This window comes from Electrophorus electricus, chromosome 3 (genome assembly GCF_013358815.1).
Source record: "Electrophorus electricus isolate fEleEle1 chromosome 3, fEleEle1.pri, whole genome shotgun sequence".
Lineage (NCBI taxonomy): Eukaryota > Metazoa > Chordata > Actinopteri > Gymnotiformes > Gymnotidae > Electrophorus > Electrophorus electricus.
In genome coordinates this window covers 25,846,525-25,860,669 of record NC_049537.1, presented here as the reverse complement: position 1 = coordinate 25,860,669, position 14,145 = coordinate 25,846,525, and the positions used below count along the sequence as shown (strand labels likewise).

The 14,145-nt window shown below is 41.3% G+C and overlaps 2 protein-coding genes across 7 annotated transcripts; one reads left to right on the top strand and one right to left on the bottom strand.

Moving 5' to 3' along the window:
• Positions 1-294: 294 nt before the first annotated feature.
• Positions 295-9,102, bottom strand: fkbp1b (FKBP prolyl isomerase 1B). Of its 2 annotated transcripts, none has more exons than XM_026996501.2 (4): positions 9,080-9,102; positions 8,775-8,865; positions 1,118-1,230; positions 295-1,006 (listed from the first exon to the last, which is right to left on the bottom strand). In XM_026996501.2, exons 2-4 carry the CDS (start codon positions 8,809-8,811, stop codon positions 878-880), a joined length of 279 nt encoding a protein of 92 aa, XP_026852302.2. In that variant the 5' UTR covers positions 8,812-8,865; positions 9,080-9,102; the 3' UTR covers positions 295-877. The 2 variants fall into 2 exon arrangements, with proteins under 2 accessions (XP_026852302.2, XP_026852372.2); XM_026996571.2 differs by lacking the exon at positions 9,080-9,102 and adding an exon at positions 6,920-6,967 and having other exon boundaries at positions 8,775-8,939.
• wdcp (WD repeat and coiled coil containing) lies at positions 9,099-14,111 on the top strand. Of its 5 annotated transcripts, none has more exons than XM_035524215.1 (4): positions 9,099-9,157; positions 10,337-12,207; positions 12,732-12,852; positions 13,451-14,111. In XM_035524215.1, the coding sequence occupies exons 2-4, from the start codon at positions 10,348-10,350 to the stop codon at positions 13,621-13,623; spliced, it is 2,154 nt and encodes a 717-aa protein (XP_035380108.1). In that variant the 5' UTR covers positions 9,099-9,157; positions 10,337-10,347; the 3' UTR covers positions 13,624-14,111. The 5 variants fall into 5 exon arrangements, with proteins under 5 accessions (XP_035380108.1, XP_026851723.2, XP_026851589.2 ...); XM_026995922.2 differs by lacking the exon at positions 9,099-9,157 and adding an exon at positions 9,752-9,770; XM_026995788.2 differs by lacking the exon at positions 9,099-9,157 and adding an exon at positions 9,782-9,901.
• Positions 14,112-14,145: the final 34 nt, after the last annotated feature.

Here is a 14,145-nt window from a genome sequence, read left to right as displayed (position 1 = left end):
GGCAATACGTTTCAATTTATTTGTGAGTTTTCGATTCTAAAGTAGGCTATGAACGCTGTCTTTATTATTATAAACAGATGCAATAAATTTTTTTTTTCATTATTTAGGAATCAAAACTTTTAACGTCTTAATATAAATCAACACCGTAAATCACCAAGCATGCACATATTATTCAATAGCTATTTTATGACACTTGTAGAAATTGCAACATAAATCTACACGTTTACAGACACTCTCACAAAGTGTAGTTTTAAATAGTTTGAATATTTTAAAAAAACAAAGCCTAGATTCAAAGAGCTCCAAATATTATATTTATTAAGAGTTGATTGATAAAATGTCCATAGAAGCCAAAGCACTCTATCGTACAGTACTCCGTTTGTTCCAGGCATAGGCAAAATTTTGTGAACTCATATGATACTTGCAGCAATTGTTTATAAGGGATACATATAAAATATACTAAGTACAGCAACATTATTGTTTCATATGTATTCAGCAGGACAAATTTTTATCAAAAGTGGCAATGCAGACAGTGGTTGTTTTAATGCCCCTCATAATATAGAATTGTCATCTACTTTACACCCCACCTCCACTTCAAATACTGTAAGGCAGTGGTTTCGATCCAAATATATAGGTTGTGGTAAAGTTGATGTTTCCATGTCATTTTCAAAGGAATTAGAACCTAATATGAGAACATAGCATTGCTTATGACAAACTAGGGCTGATGTTTTGGAAAGGTTTTAAACGAGCTACATGGTAAATAACATAGGTTGGCAGTGAAGCAGAGAATATGTCAAGTGTGTAGTAGAAGATGCTAAATTCATGGGAAACGTTTCCTTGGTGGGACAGGGGCTAGAGTTTCCTCTTCTCCTCAAGCTGATCACTCCAGCTTTAGCAGCTCCACATCAAATATAAGGGTGGCATTAGGAGGGATGACCCCAGGGTGCCCTGTGGCTCCATATGCCATATCTGGAGTGCAGGTAATTTTTGCCCGCTGGCCCAGGCTCATCTGAAAAGAAAGTGATGAATATAGAATACGGGGACACTGGTCTTTTCATCCTCCACGGTAATAATGAGAAGAGATTAGTCAACAATGAAACTTCAGCCTCTTTGTGGATACCTGTGCAACTCCTTCCTCCCACCCTTTAATAACCTCTTGTCGACCAATCTTGAATTTGAAGGGCTTGTTTCTGTCTCGTGAGGAGTCAAACTTCTTTCCATTCTGCAGCATTCCTAAAGTACATATGCATTGGAATAAACATGAACAAAGAATAAGTAAGTTATTCTAAGACTGAAATTTGTATTAAAAAAAGAATCATTTGGTTCTCAACGTCATACCCAAAAGCATTTGGTTCACCTAGAAAATAACATGGATGTCTACTGCAAGGTTCTATATGAGGCAAAGCAGTAAACCTACAGCATTTCGCCTTTGGGAATGATTTTTAAAAAACAAGCATTTCCTGAGCATTTCCTTGTTCAGTTGCTTCTAACCCTAACGTCACCAAGTATGTATGTTTCATAATCAAACTGATTTTAAAAACAAAGGAATGGTCTATTAGCACATGACTGTCTTCAGAAAGCTAATAGTTCTGCTATTGTCTGAATCTCCTGCAGCCTCAAAGCCCTCATGGTCCAAATGAAGGAAAGGAATGTGATATATGAAGCATTGGCCTAATTCAGCAGATTATTCTGAGGTTTTAAAGTAGGCCACCTTTTGCCAGCATCTATATCACAGGGGAGAAAGGGGGGAGGAGGCTGGCAAGCACTAGGACAACACTGTGCACACAAAACCTGTCGATCCGAGCATGGTGGGGACATAAGCCTTAAATAAGCAGAGCTCCTGCTGATTCTCATTAACACACTCCTGAATACTGAAGCTTCCTGTAATGGAGCTGCTGCAGTGAACATTTCTTAGAGAAAGTTGCATGCAAGAAATGGCAGAACAAAAAGGTGGAATCTCAGAGTAGTACATTTTGACTGGATCCCCCAAAAGTCACAGAATCTGTCAAAACAACATTTATTATTATTTATAATCATGGTAATAATTAGTATTCATATACATTTATATGTATACAAGAACACACGAGAGTACAACTAACAATATTTACAGGGTAATACATAACCAATGTAGGTTCCACTCAATGTCCACATTCAAATACTTCTAATCACCATTCACCATCACTTAAGAATCATCTAATGTAAATGAATTATTGTAAGTTAGTAAAAGTACAAACTAAAATAATCATAACAGCCTATCAGCATGAAAAAACATGTATATAGGATCCTTTTTTTTTAACAGAAAGACTGCGGTGCATTGAAATCAAACGGAAAAATCAACTGACGGCTCAACTATGCTGTTTGGTTTAAATCAGAATCTGACAGAGCATTTGGATCATTTATAGCCAGCTAGCAGATACAAGGTGAGGGAGTGAGTCTGCTTATGCTTAGTGAGTCTTGTACAGTACTGCATCTACCCTTTCACGCTCTATACTTAGAAGGAGCTTGGGCTTCCAGGAAGTTACCCGTGCCAAGATATCTCCCAACAGCCTGGGAACCTGTCCAACATCAGTCAGTCCCTTATTACAAGGGGCGTTTACCATCTGTTAAGTCTCTCATGAGCACGCATTATGCTACGCTATTTTACGGATTGTGCATTAGCTGCATGAACTCAAATCCCAGAAACCTGAATCTATTATCAATCTGGTTAGCAAATGTATGGGACCCTATGGAGCACATAACTGAGGTTATCACAGGACTTTAAGGAGGACATAACTTGGGTGAATCATGTGGGCAGAATGGGAAAAATGAAGACAAGTCAATTTTGACCATAAATGGCTTTAGTTCCACCTTGTAGCATGTTCCCAAGAAAAGCTTCTACTTCAGGGTCAGAGGGTGGACCTCTGGAGCCTAAGCGGTGCAGTGGGTTCACTAAAAAAAAAAAAAAACCTGACCTCTTCTCCCGCTGCAGTTGCAGACACACTTGAGCAGTGGGCGAGTTTGATGGGTCTGGGGCCTGCAGCATGGGCTGTACAGAGCACAGCTATTTTTACCTCTGTTTACAGTATCTGCCGGCAGAACCAGAAGCCAGTCTCCCCTAGTCAGCTTCCAATGTAACCAGATAAGACCCACATACGCTGGCCATGTGTAGAGGGCCCTTACAGACGTGTTAGCACATTTCTACGCTTAAGCGTGGCCTCCGGGGAAAAAGCAAGCTCACACATGGTACATGTGGCATGGGTAGAGGGTTCTGAACACTCTGGCCTCCTGAGACCCTGGGAATAACAAAGGCAAAATTCCAAAATGTCCCCATATGAAGACACAGTGTCTCACCAAGCAGGACTCTGTGGAGCGTCAACAGGAAAAATCTAACAATTCAGTGCAGACGAATTGCTTGCAAAGTAATCATGCATAATGTCAACCATTTCTCAGGCATTTCAAAGAGGATTTGCATCATTTAGTTTTAAAAAGACAAACTGCCTGCTGGTACACACATTTGATTTTTTTAAAAAGACTGTACGGAAGTGCATCCATATCGCTGGACAGTACATCCTTTGAATAATCTGTATTGTATAACATTACACTAAAGAGAGATGTTTTGGCTGGTCACCTCTTCGTTAAGTTGAATGATCTCCCTTCTAAATTTACCCTTCCGCTGTAGCTTACAGTGTACCGCTCTTTGCTGCTCCCTGACCTGCAAATGCATGCTGAGTGCCTGACAAAAGACATTTCTGCCAGTGTACAATATGAATGGATACATGCATCAGAGCTTCTGCCTATCCAGTAGTCCAGTAACTTATATATGGATATGAAGCCACATTTTGGAACCAAAAAAATCTATTGAGAATACTGAATTACTTCCACTGGTGTGTTCCTCTAGAAAGAGCTATGTCACGATAAATCCTTTGAGTGGATATCCTTCCCAGTGGAACTCATGATAATATTTATGTGGGAGCTTTAGGGATTTTCTCTTTCCTCCCACTGAAGTTGCTGATCAAGAAGTTGCTGAATTTTAATCATGACACTGGTCTTTCTTTGTTATGTCTAACAAAGCACTGTTTTATAGAAATACAGCACTTCCATCACATTTGGCAGAAATGTGTATGCTAATATTTGCTAATATTTTCGAAGAGAGATGCTTTGACTTCATGGAACTCCCAGGCTTTAGAGTGAGGGAACATCCAGTGATGTCATTAAAAATGACATCACTCATCTGACATCTGATGATCCCTGGCCAGCACGTCCATCACCAGAATATGTCTGGTAGCTGCACTACACTCAGAGATGCCCAATACTGGAAATCAACAAGCATCAGAGCCGTTACCCACAAAGACCACTGCTTGATGCTCATGTATTCTGAGTGTAAGTATTGTTATTAATAGAGCTGACATAGCCTGATATGCACCACCTGGCTTCCTGTGATCCATAAATAAAGCACACGCGCTCAAATGAGTGTGAGCTAATTGATTTGTTCTGCCTGGAAGGGTTGGGAACAGGTGGGTGTGTGTTGGGGAGGATCCAGGTGCATGATTAATATAGGCCTAAGATAAGATGCATCCTGTTTCCCTTGTTTAAGACAGTTGGGAGGAGGTCAGGCATAAAGTGCTAAGAACTCACAGTTTATGCTGTTTCTCAAGCTGGATACTACAAAAAAATGTTTTTGCTTTTGTTGTATTATAAAGAAGACAATTTAAATTTAATTCAGTTTCATCCATTGCCTGTGGTCTCTATGCAGTCATTCTCATGGTCAAGACTTCTTGAGAAAGTCCAGCGTGCGCACTGTACACTATATCCCACTTCTGTCAGCTCTACCACTTCTCCCTGCTCAGGGATCAGGAGTGACTGACCCCCCATCATAGCCCAGTACCACACCTCCCTGCTCAGGGATCAGGAGTGACCGATCCCCCATCATAGCCCAGTACCACATCTCCCTGCTCAGGGATCAGGAGTGACCGATCCCCCATCATAGCCCAGTACCACACCTCCCTGCTCAGGGATCAGGAGTGACCGATCCCCCATCATAGCCCAGTACCACACCTCCCTGCTCAGGGATCAGGAATGACTGACCCCCCAGCACAGCCCAGTACCACACCTCCCTGCTCAGGGACCACAAGTGAGTCATCCCCCAGCACAGCCCACTAATGCTCCCCAGCTTCCCTGTATTCATGCACTCCAGTTGCCATTAGGAACATAGATTACATTAGACAGTACACTAAATTCCAATGTTCATTTACATATTTTGTGTCTACTTTAAAACTCCACTCATCACAGCAAAAATAAGGTGATTTTTTTTGGAGTTTTAAACAACAGCAATACACCCTCTAAACTATACAGTCTCTTTGGTTTATCATTATTTAATAATAACAGACTGTTGTCTCCATAGACCAAATCCTTATTTAGAATACTACTATAAAGCAGTCTAATAGCAAACTCTGTTAGCAAAGTCATCACTAGAGATGGCAAGACCCGGGCAAGTCCATGCTGAAGCTGTAACACTAGAAAACCTAAGCCTGTATTCATCAGTGAGTTTAACAACCTTTGCACCACTACACAGAATTCTTAAAAAAAAAAAAAACCCAGACAAATGCAAAATTTCCTTTCCCTAGAGAGCGAAGAAGGACAGAATAAGGGTCATGCAGGGGACGTGTGGCAGATCCTACTTTTGTGATGCTTAGCACCAACAGCTGTAGACAGAGTGGGCTGTACAAAAAGAGAGCATGAGGGCTAAAAGTAGGCGTTAGCACTTAGCAAGTACGCACAACTGCACCGCAGACCTCAACGGAGCGACTGTGCAGTCCCTAATATAGCACTGCAGCACTGCCATGTAGCACTGGAGACGGCTAGGTGCACGACGGCATGGACACAAATAACTGGAGACACAGTCACTTTTTCACTGACACAGATGGAAAATGCAGGCAAACCAAAGGAACCACACTCACAAAGTGTACTACAAGCAGATAAAGTCTGTTATTACGTATCTTCAGTTAGACTAGGAATGCTGAGATATTGTGAAAAAAAAAATGTGGTAAATAATTCATGAAATTAAGATAGCCAATGTTTGTGGTGAATGAATGAATGTGTGTTTTTGTTTTGTTTGTAAAAACAACAACAACAACAACAACACCTCAAGTGTTCTGGTTGAGAGAGAGGTGACCATACCAATTTATGTAATTGTACAGAAGATATTTACATTGCATTATTAATAAACACTGGCAGACCCTGCAAAATCCTCGGCATTGTATTCTTAAAGCTCATTAGCCAGGGGAAATATTAGCCTTAACAGCACAATTAAGGTCATTAAGTCCAAGGATTGGATGAGTCATAAGAATAATGCTGATCTGGTTAAAAGTTATATTGTATTATTAAAAGTTATATTGTCATATTGTATTTCACCACATTCTTAATGTTCTTACAGCAGACCCTGCAGTGAGACATCACAACATGTCAGATGCAACCCGTCACAGCATGCACACTTCTTTATTGGCAACAATAAACAAAAAAGAATATCGTGGATTGTCGGGCAACCAATTTATGTCAGACTGTATGAGGAGCCAATATTCTAAACATATTTTGGAAGGGGGAAACTGTCTGTTGGGCATATAACCTAGTATACTCCCATTTATGACCTCACATGGTTCATAAATGGATTGCATACAGAGAAAATACAACAAAGGTGGATTGAAGGAAAGCTTGGTAACATGAGACAGGAAAATGACTGCAGTTATCAAATCACCACTCTACTGCAGGGGAATGATCGAAGAGATGCACGTAGATACAGAAGGGAAAAAACATAATACAAATTGAGGCCAGAAAGCTGTTATCAACATCCTGTTTCCTGTCTGGGAGGTAGGCCTGCCATATACTAACAATGTCCACATTTAAAACACGTATTCAATTTCAAAAGCAATGGGATGACTGAGTTTACCTATGTAATGCACTACACATGTCTGTCCCTTCTTTGGAAAGGTTCTTCCTGTTAAAAGAAGAAAAGAGAATAAGACTATACAACCCAGGCAACTGGTGACATATAAACTTTACATCAAAGCTTCACATCCTAGCTATGATGTCATAAACCTGAGCCATGCATCTTTAAGCCTAGTGAAGAAAGGAACTTTAGGACCCAGGTTTTCCCTGCACCTGCAGACAAACTGGCAGCATACAGCCAAAGCAGAAACACACAGCACAAAAACGAGGTCCTTCTAGCACACAGTGCAAAGCAACCATGCAGTAAGATGTCCCAAAGGCAGATGGTCTAAGCCTCCGAGGGCACGGGGGAGCACGGGGGAGCACGGGACAGGCGCGCATGCCTGTGGGTGTGAGAGAGTGTGCGTATGCATGCAGCTGTGTGTGTAATGCGGCCCGTCTCCTCCGTGGGCCTGAGAGCAAATTCATGCCGCAACACAGCAGGCTGGCGGGGGTGAGATATAAGATGTCGGTCAAGAAGAGGGTGCAGACTCAAGCCAGCAGCGGAAATGAAGAAAGTGACTGAGACATTGAGGCATTAACAGGGAGTGTTTACATTCAATGCATTCTTGACACCGGTGTGCTTGTTTTGATGTGCCATTGTTTAATTATTTGTGTGTGTTGTCCCAACATCAGAAGTCTAATTTAGCGATATGGAAATGTTTGCACACTCAGGCCAGGGAGGTCTGTATTCTGTGGATCGTAAATAAATGAGTGACCCATGGCTGACCAATCACATTAGCCTATTCACAGCAAATGCAGAGAAGAAGAAAAAATCTGTCATCATGCCATGCAGTGTGTTATGCTTAATGATACTAGTTTAGTCAGGCCAGCAATCTGTTGATCAAATTCATGCCATATGGGCCTTTGGCAGCATAATTATGTGACCTTTTATTTAGGATGACATTCACTATATGAAATGTAGACGCTCTACTTTAGGGACATTTAGTGATGTCTTTTTAATAATAATGTAAATTGTCATCTCCATAGAAGAAATCTTTATAATACTACACTATTATAATGTAGTCTACTACTTTGTTAAAGTATATATGGAGGACACACAGATTAGTAGCAAACAATCTGTTGTGTAGTAGTTTACTATAGGCATGCGTCTGGGCTGTTTACCAGCGTCAAGATACTCTGATGATACAAATTGAGAGCAACAAGTGGTCGACGTGTAAAGCATACAGTCTGCGTTGCAGTGTAACACGATGAGAGCTGGTCTATGAAATGCCTCGACTTTGCCAAGTATTTAACTGCAGAGCTACGGATGAACCATCAAAGCTCATGTCTCGCCTGGACGAGTCGGGGGGCATTTGTTACAAATAAGTTTGAAATATAATTCTGAACAGTTTCGGGTTACACGACTGAAACAATCTAGGAGACACAACGCTAGCCTATTTATCACAACAGCGAAAGCAATTTAGGAATGAACATAACACGGAAGTAAATAAGGTGAGCAGTATAACTGTGGCTTAGTGCCTCCATTCATCGTTAATACCCTGACTAGACAGAGGGGGGAAAAAAAACATATCCAGCCCGTAACCTAATATGCTCAGGGAGCTGACGTCGGCTGGCTAATTGACCTAGCATTACAATATTTATAATTCACCAAGTCATTGCCAGTCACGATTAACGTATATCCTAAGAGTACATTTACTCAGGCGGAACGTGTATACTAATGAAATAACATTTCCAAAAAATCCTCACAAGGCTGTTCCTGTAACCGTGCAGTAACGTTATCAGAGGTAGGCTATCAAAACCGGCGTTCGGCAGTTCTAACGCTGATATAAATGGGTAATAATGTAGCAACTTACCATCTCCTGGAGATATTGTTTCAACCTCTACGCCCATTATTGTAAACTGTGGTTCCTTGATCCTAAAATGCAGCGAGGGGATGCAGGTACCCTGGTAGATAGGGGAGCGTTTAGTCTCGCTACAGGGAGAGCACTCCGCCCACTGGGTCATAGAAAATCAGCAAGTGGTTCATGAAACATCTCACCGTGCTGAAATGTTAATAAGGCACGGAATCCCGGTTTTATCCCTCGGCCTGCATGCATTTCAAGCTAATTCTAAGTATTTACTCCTCTAGATACTCATTTGTTGCTAAGGGATGACATACATCACCGGGAATTTCTCGAAGGTTCGCCCAGTTTCCTGAATATTCCGACCCTCCTTTCGTCATGATCTTTTCTTTGTTGTAAGTCAAGCCTTAACTTGTCTGATCACTCAGTAGAAGATTCTACATACCGATATATTCATTTTTAAATCCAGTTCCTTTAAAAAGACACTTAGATGTCAGCCATTGCTTGGACAATGTACAACAATGTAAAAGGTCGAAAAATACTTGTATTAATAAAGCAGTGAGAAGGATTATTGGCAGAAATCTAGACTATGTAAGAAACCCCAGCAACCGCCATCACCTCCACCAACTAGTTTTTATTATGATTGAAAAAATGTGTATTTTTCTATTGTAGCATAGTTTAGTCATTTATATAAGCGAGTCATTATTATTATTATTATTATTATTATTATTATTATTATTATTATTATTAATAATAATAATAATAATAATAATAATAATAATAATAATAATAGCAACACATTGGACCACTTTTTTTAGTTTTGGATTAATAAAAGTTCAATCTCTGAAAAAAAAGAGACTGGGAACTATTCCATACTAGTCAGCAGAAACCTTTTAAAAGTACTGCATTATGGCAATAGTGTTCGACAAAGACTACAATTCCCATATGCTTGGCTCTAGTCTGTTTCCGCTTGTCCAGTTCTTCAAAAGTGTCCGAGTGGAAACACAGGTGATGTTATGTTTATGTGTGGCTAACTATCTGCAATTACTTATGTATTACTTTAATGCACAGAGGTTCTTCATTTCATTCCTAAATGACCATCGTTAACTGTAGGAATGCTGAAGGAACTAGAAAGCAATGTATGGAATCTGTACGTTCAAAAAGTTCATGTAATTTAGTCTAGCTCGCTAGCATCTAGTGTAACCTTTGCAAACTTTAGTACTGTAGCTTTAGTTACAATTATTTTTTTATTCGCTACATGTTTTACTTGCCTAATCTTAGAGAATATTAAAAATAACTTGAATTTAGAAAGTGATACCGACGAAGAAAGATCGTTAGACATTTACCCGGCAAGTAAGATTCATTTGTTCATCCTTGAGTGCAGCCTCCTTTAAGATAGGATTAAGGATTTCGCATTTCGAAATACTAGGGAAGGAGGCTTTAACTGTGTGTGTACCCCTTTCAGTGCGTACTAAAACAAAGCCTTGCATTCTTCTTTGTTAGTACAATCTGAAGAACAGTACTTTTTGATGAATGCCTTTCATTAATTCTTTGTTTCCTCTCTTGGTTGATAGACTGCAAAAGCATGGATCTAGGAGAAGTCAAACTTTTAAGGACTGGTTTAAATAGTCTGCAAGCCATTCACCCTGTGCATGGGATAGCTTGGACTGATGGGAAACAGGTTTGCCTCACGTCTTTCTGTTACATCAGCGGTGAAGTCAAATTTGGGGACACAAATGTCATTGGACAATTTGAAGATGTCTTCGGGCTTTTTTGGGGACGTATGTGCTGCCATGGTTCTCTGGCATTGCTTGCTGTCCAGCACAAGAAGCAGGTTACAGTGTTGCAGCTCCAGCAGAGTGCCCTGGAGCAGAATAAACTGTTATGTGCACAGACATGTGAATTGAATGAGCCTTTCCCCCTGCTGTCTCAGGGCTGCGTCTGGCATCCCAGATTAGACATCTTGGCCATTTTAACCAAGCGGGATGTCTCTGTGCTGTTCTCTGTGTGTGTGGATAACCGGCATGTGAAGGCAGACATCCAGGGCAGCGGGCTTGTCCGCTGTGCATGCTGGACTAAAGATGGAATGAGACTTGTGGTTGCCATTGGAAGCGCTCTTCATTCCTACACCTGGAACGACATCCAGAAGAGCTTGGTGGCCTGTTCCTTTTGCCCCATTTTTGATGTTGGTGACAACATCTGCAGCATTGAGTCTATAGATGACGCTCAAATAGTTGTCACCACAGAGCTGCCGTTGGATAAAATATGTGGGCTGAATGCTGGTATCGCCTTTGACATGCCAGCTATGTCCGAGCCAGCCTCCTCTCAGCACTTGCCAGTTATGACGTTGGGTGGAGATGCTGACTTGGAGTCCCAGAGAAGGTCATTCGATTCTGAACAGTTGCAGCCTCAAGGGTTCCTTTCATCCTCTGGCCCCATTGACCTTACTGAGATTCTGGCTAAACACAAAAAATCAGACCCCAGCCCTCTCATTCACCTGCACCGGCGAGACAACATGACAGGATCAGGTCAAGACTCGTCCCATTTGATTCTGGTCAGATATGAGCACAAGGTCACCTCCACCAGGAAAGTGAGCATCCCAGGCATCCTGGTGCCTGACATCCTGGCCTTTGATCCCAAGGGGAATACTGTAGTGGTGGCTTCTAACTCCTGCAGCACGATTCTCATTTACTCCATCACAGAGTTGTCTGTGTCCAATATTCAGCAAATTCATCTTCAGAAGAATGAGAAGCCGAAAGGGTTGTGCTTCATCAGCAGCAATATGATACTGCTCGCACTGGGTCAGCAGAGGTCAAATGACCCTGTCTTTCTTCCATCCTCAAACACAGACCAATACAACCTCAGGCTGGTGGCTAGGGAGCTGGTGTTCAGTGAGGACAATGCCTCTTCAGTGTCTGACTCTCCCAGTAATTTGCATGGTCTCTGGAGACATTCTGAGAACTACTCCAAACCTCTTGCATTGAAGGACCTTGTTCTTCCTGAGGGCTCCATAAATGTTCCCCCAAGCAGCAGAAGGAAACTGATTGAGGAGATGCAAAGTCCTGAAGTCAGCCTGGTGCCCAGCTCGGATAGAGCCGCATCCAGCACCTCCTCCATCACCGTGGAGACCTACGATATGGATCATGTGACCCGCATGGCCACACTAGTAGCTGGCCAGATCAGCCGGGAATCAAGTCAACCGTGTTCTCCTCGATATGAGGTTTCAGAAAAGTTGCTTTCTGATCCCTCTCCCCATAAGAACAGCAACCTTATGAAACAGAAGGACCTGGAGGAGCTCAAACACAACATAGAGAGGATATTAGTCCAATTCTCTGAGGTGCAGCAGTGCCTCTCAGAAATCAGAGACTTTGACTGGAATGGGAAAAAGTCCATGGGCTGTTACCCATTTGCCTGTGAACCTCAGTATGTTCATGTTACATGTCAGGTATGAAAACAGTTTAATAGTTTAGTAGCAACTGAGGGTGCATGAAATGTCTTTGAAGGCAATGAATCACATTAAAGAACCTATTGCATCATTTAAGATGCTTATGTACCATTTCTGTCAACAGTTTTAACTGTTGGGCAGTTCTAAATCCTGAGTCCTGAACTGCACAGAATACAGTTGTCTCTACACAATTCTGTTGCTAGATTTACAATATTCTGCCAGTATGTGTCAGATTGACATGACTTTCTGGACCTTGGAAGGACTTGTCTGAGTTGATCTGACTTAATTTATGTCCCTTGACTGCTCCTGTCTGTCTTATGTGAAGAGTGATGTCGGTACTGAGATACAGAGTACTGGTAGTACAGCTAAGTAGAACACACTACTGCACTGTGTTTACTAAAGAGTATCTTAACACAAACTACTGCTATAGTCCTGTTACTGCTCAGTTCTGCTCTATCTGTGTATGGCATCACAACTCAGTGAAAAGGCACAGCTTGCACATTATTTTTCTTTCTGGCCTACAGAAACTGCTTTCAGAGAACGTGCACACAGACGAGAAGAGAGTGGTTCTGCTTTGTGAGGGAAGGCTGCGTCTTCGAGCACTTCAGGAGATCTTCAACCTGCCCATGGTGGAGATGAAGCATGGTACAGCTTGTACTGAGCCGCAGTTTTCCAGCGTCTGTATGACAGCACCTGTTATCACTGCTAAATTCAGCATTATGATAGAAGCTTGTTTAACGGAAGGGTGTTTAACAGCACACAGAATTGCTCTGCTTATGTTCCTCATGTTTGCACCTGGTAAATGAAGCATGAATTTGTTCTCCAAATTTGTTAGACGTTAGATTTTGAAAACCCTATAATAGAATTACTTTTTATATGACCGGGATTGTGGACATGGATCCAATTGAAGATTAAGACTAGCAGATTATAGCCTCATTTGTGACCTGCATCTTTGTGGTTAATGTACACTCAGCCAATCCTAACCCCTGCCATTTGTCTTGTGACCTCGATTAAAGCACAGGATTTAGTCTTTAAGTCTTTAAGTCACGCATTAAGTCTTTATCTTCCATAGCTTTTTCCACAACCTTATACCCAAACTGTGGTGAGTAGCATCAAATTCAGTTTCTTTGACACTGCTAAATTGTGTCCGTAATAATAAGGCCTTTGTTTTCCATATCAGTGTTTGTGAAAACACATTATGTTGCTGGCACTGAAGTGAAGGCTGTATCTGCCGTCTATGCAGGTTCAGTGTGGATCGTCCTGGTGGCTGATGCAGATGGATTTGTACCACTCACTTTCAAACACAAGGAGGCACTCATGGTACGGAATGCAAAGAGAAAGTGTCCCTGCAAGCCTGTGGGCAGCACCGATGACCTATCCCCAGAACTCTCCAAATCTTGTAGTATGGCACAATGATCTTGTGTGTGGTAGCCTTTGCATCCCAGGCACTCCGTAGTCCAAAGGATCTTAACAATAGCGGACAGCAGACATTTCTATCTTCGTAACTGCTGTTTGCTGAGAACTGTGGGCTTTTGTGTAGTCCTGCACAAATTCCTCTTTATACAAGTCCTATTTTATTTTTGTATTTCTCAGAGATCATTTCTCAAGTGCTTCAAAGATTTTCTACTGTTAGCTTAAACCCGTCATACAGCTCAAAGATTACAAGATTGTTTTAAATGTACAAAATTTGTGTCCCAATAGTTTTGGATAAGGTTATAGTTCCTGTTATAACTATATAAGAGTAGTGTAGAATCAAAGCCCTGTGTTTTGTATTACATATATATTACAAGGTTTATTAGTCAGGCTATTTATTATTCTTATATGAGTTTGTTATTCTATTATCGGTGTATTGTGAAGCCTTCATCTTAACAAGGTAATAATACATTGCACTATTTTCTCCCATACGGTATTGTTTTTGGAAACGTCATTGACAAATGC

What these genes read in the sequence shown, in the direction of transcription:
- fkbp1b (XM_026996571.2), bottom strand. Translation starts at nt 8,925, where the DNA reads ATGACCCAGTGGGCGGAGTGCTCTCCCTGTAGCGAGACTAAACGCTCC. An exon ending in AACAATATCTCCAGGAGATG is followed by an intron (nt 6,968 to 8,774) that starts GTAAGTTGCTAC and finishes TTCTTTTAACAG; the next exon opens with GAAGAACCTTTCCAAAGAAG. An exon ending in GGGAGGAAGGAGTTGCACAG is followed by an intron (nt 1,007 to 1,117) that starts GTATCCACAAAG and finishes CTTTCTTTTCAG; the next exon opens with ATGAGCCTGGGCCAGCGGGC.
- wdcp (XM_026995788.2), top strand. Translation starts at nt 9,856, where the DNA reads ATGACCATCGTTAACTGTAGGAATGCTGAAGGAACTAGAAAGCAAT. An exon ending in TGAAGGAACTAGAAAGCAAT is followed by an intron (nt 9,902 to 10,336) that starts GTATGGAATCTG and finishes CTTGGTTGATAG; the next exon opens with ACTGCAAAAGCATGGATCTA. An exon ending in ATGTTCATGTTACATGTCAG is followed by an intron (nt 12,208 to 12,731) that starts GTATGAAAACAG and finishes TCTGGCCTACAG; the next exon opens with AAACTGCTTTCAGAGAACGT.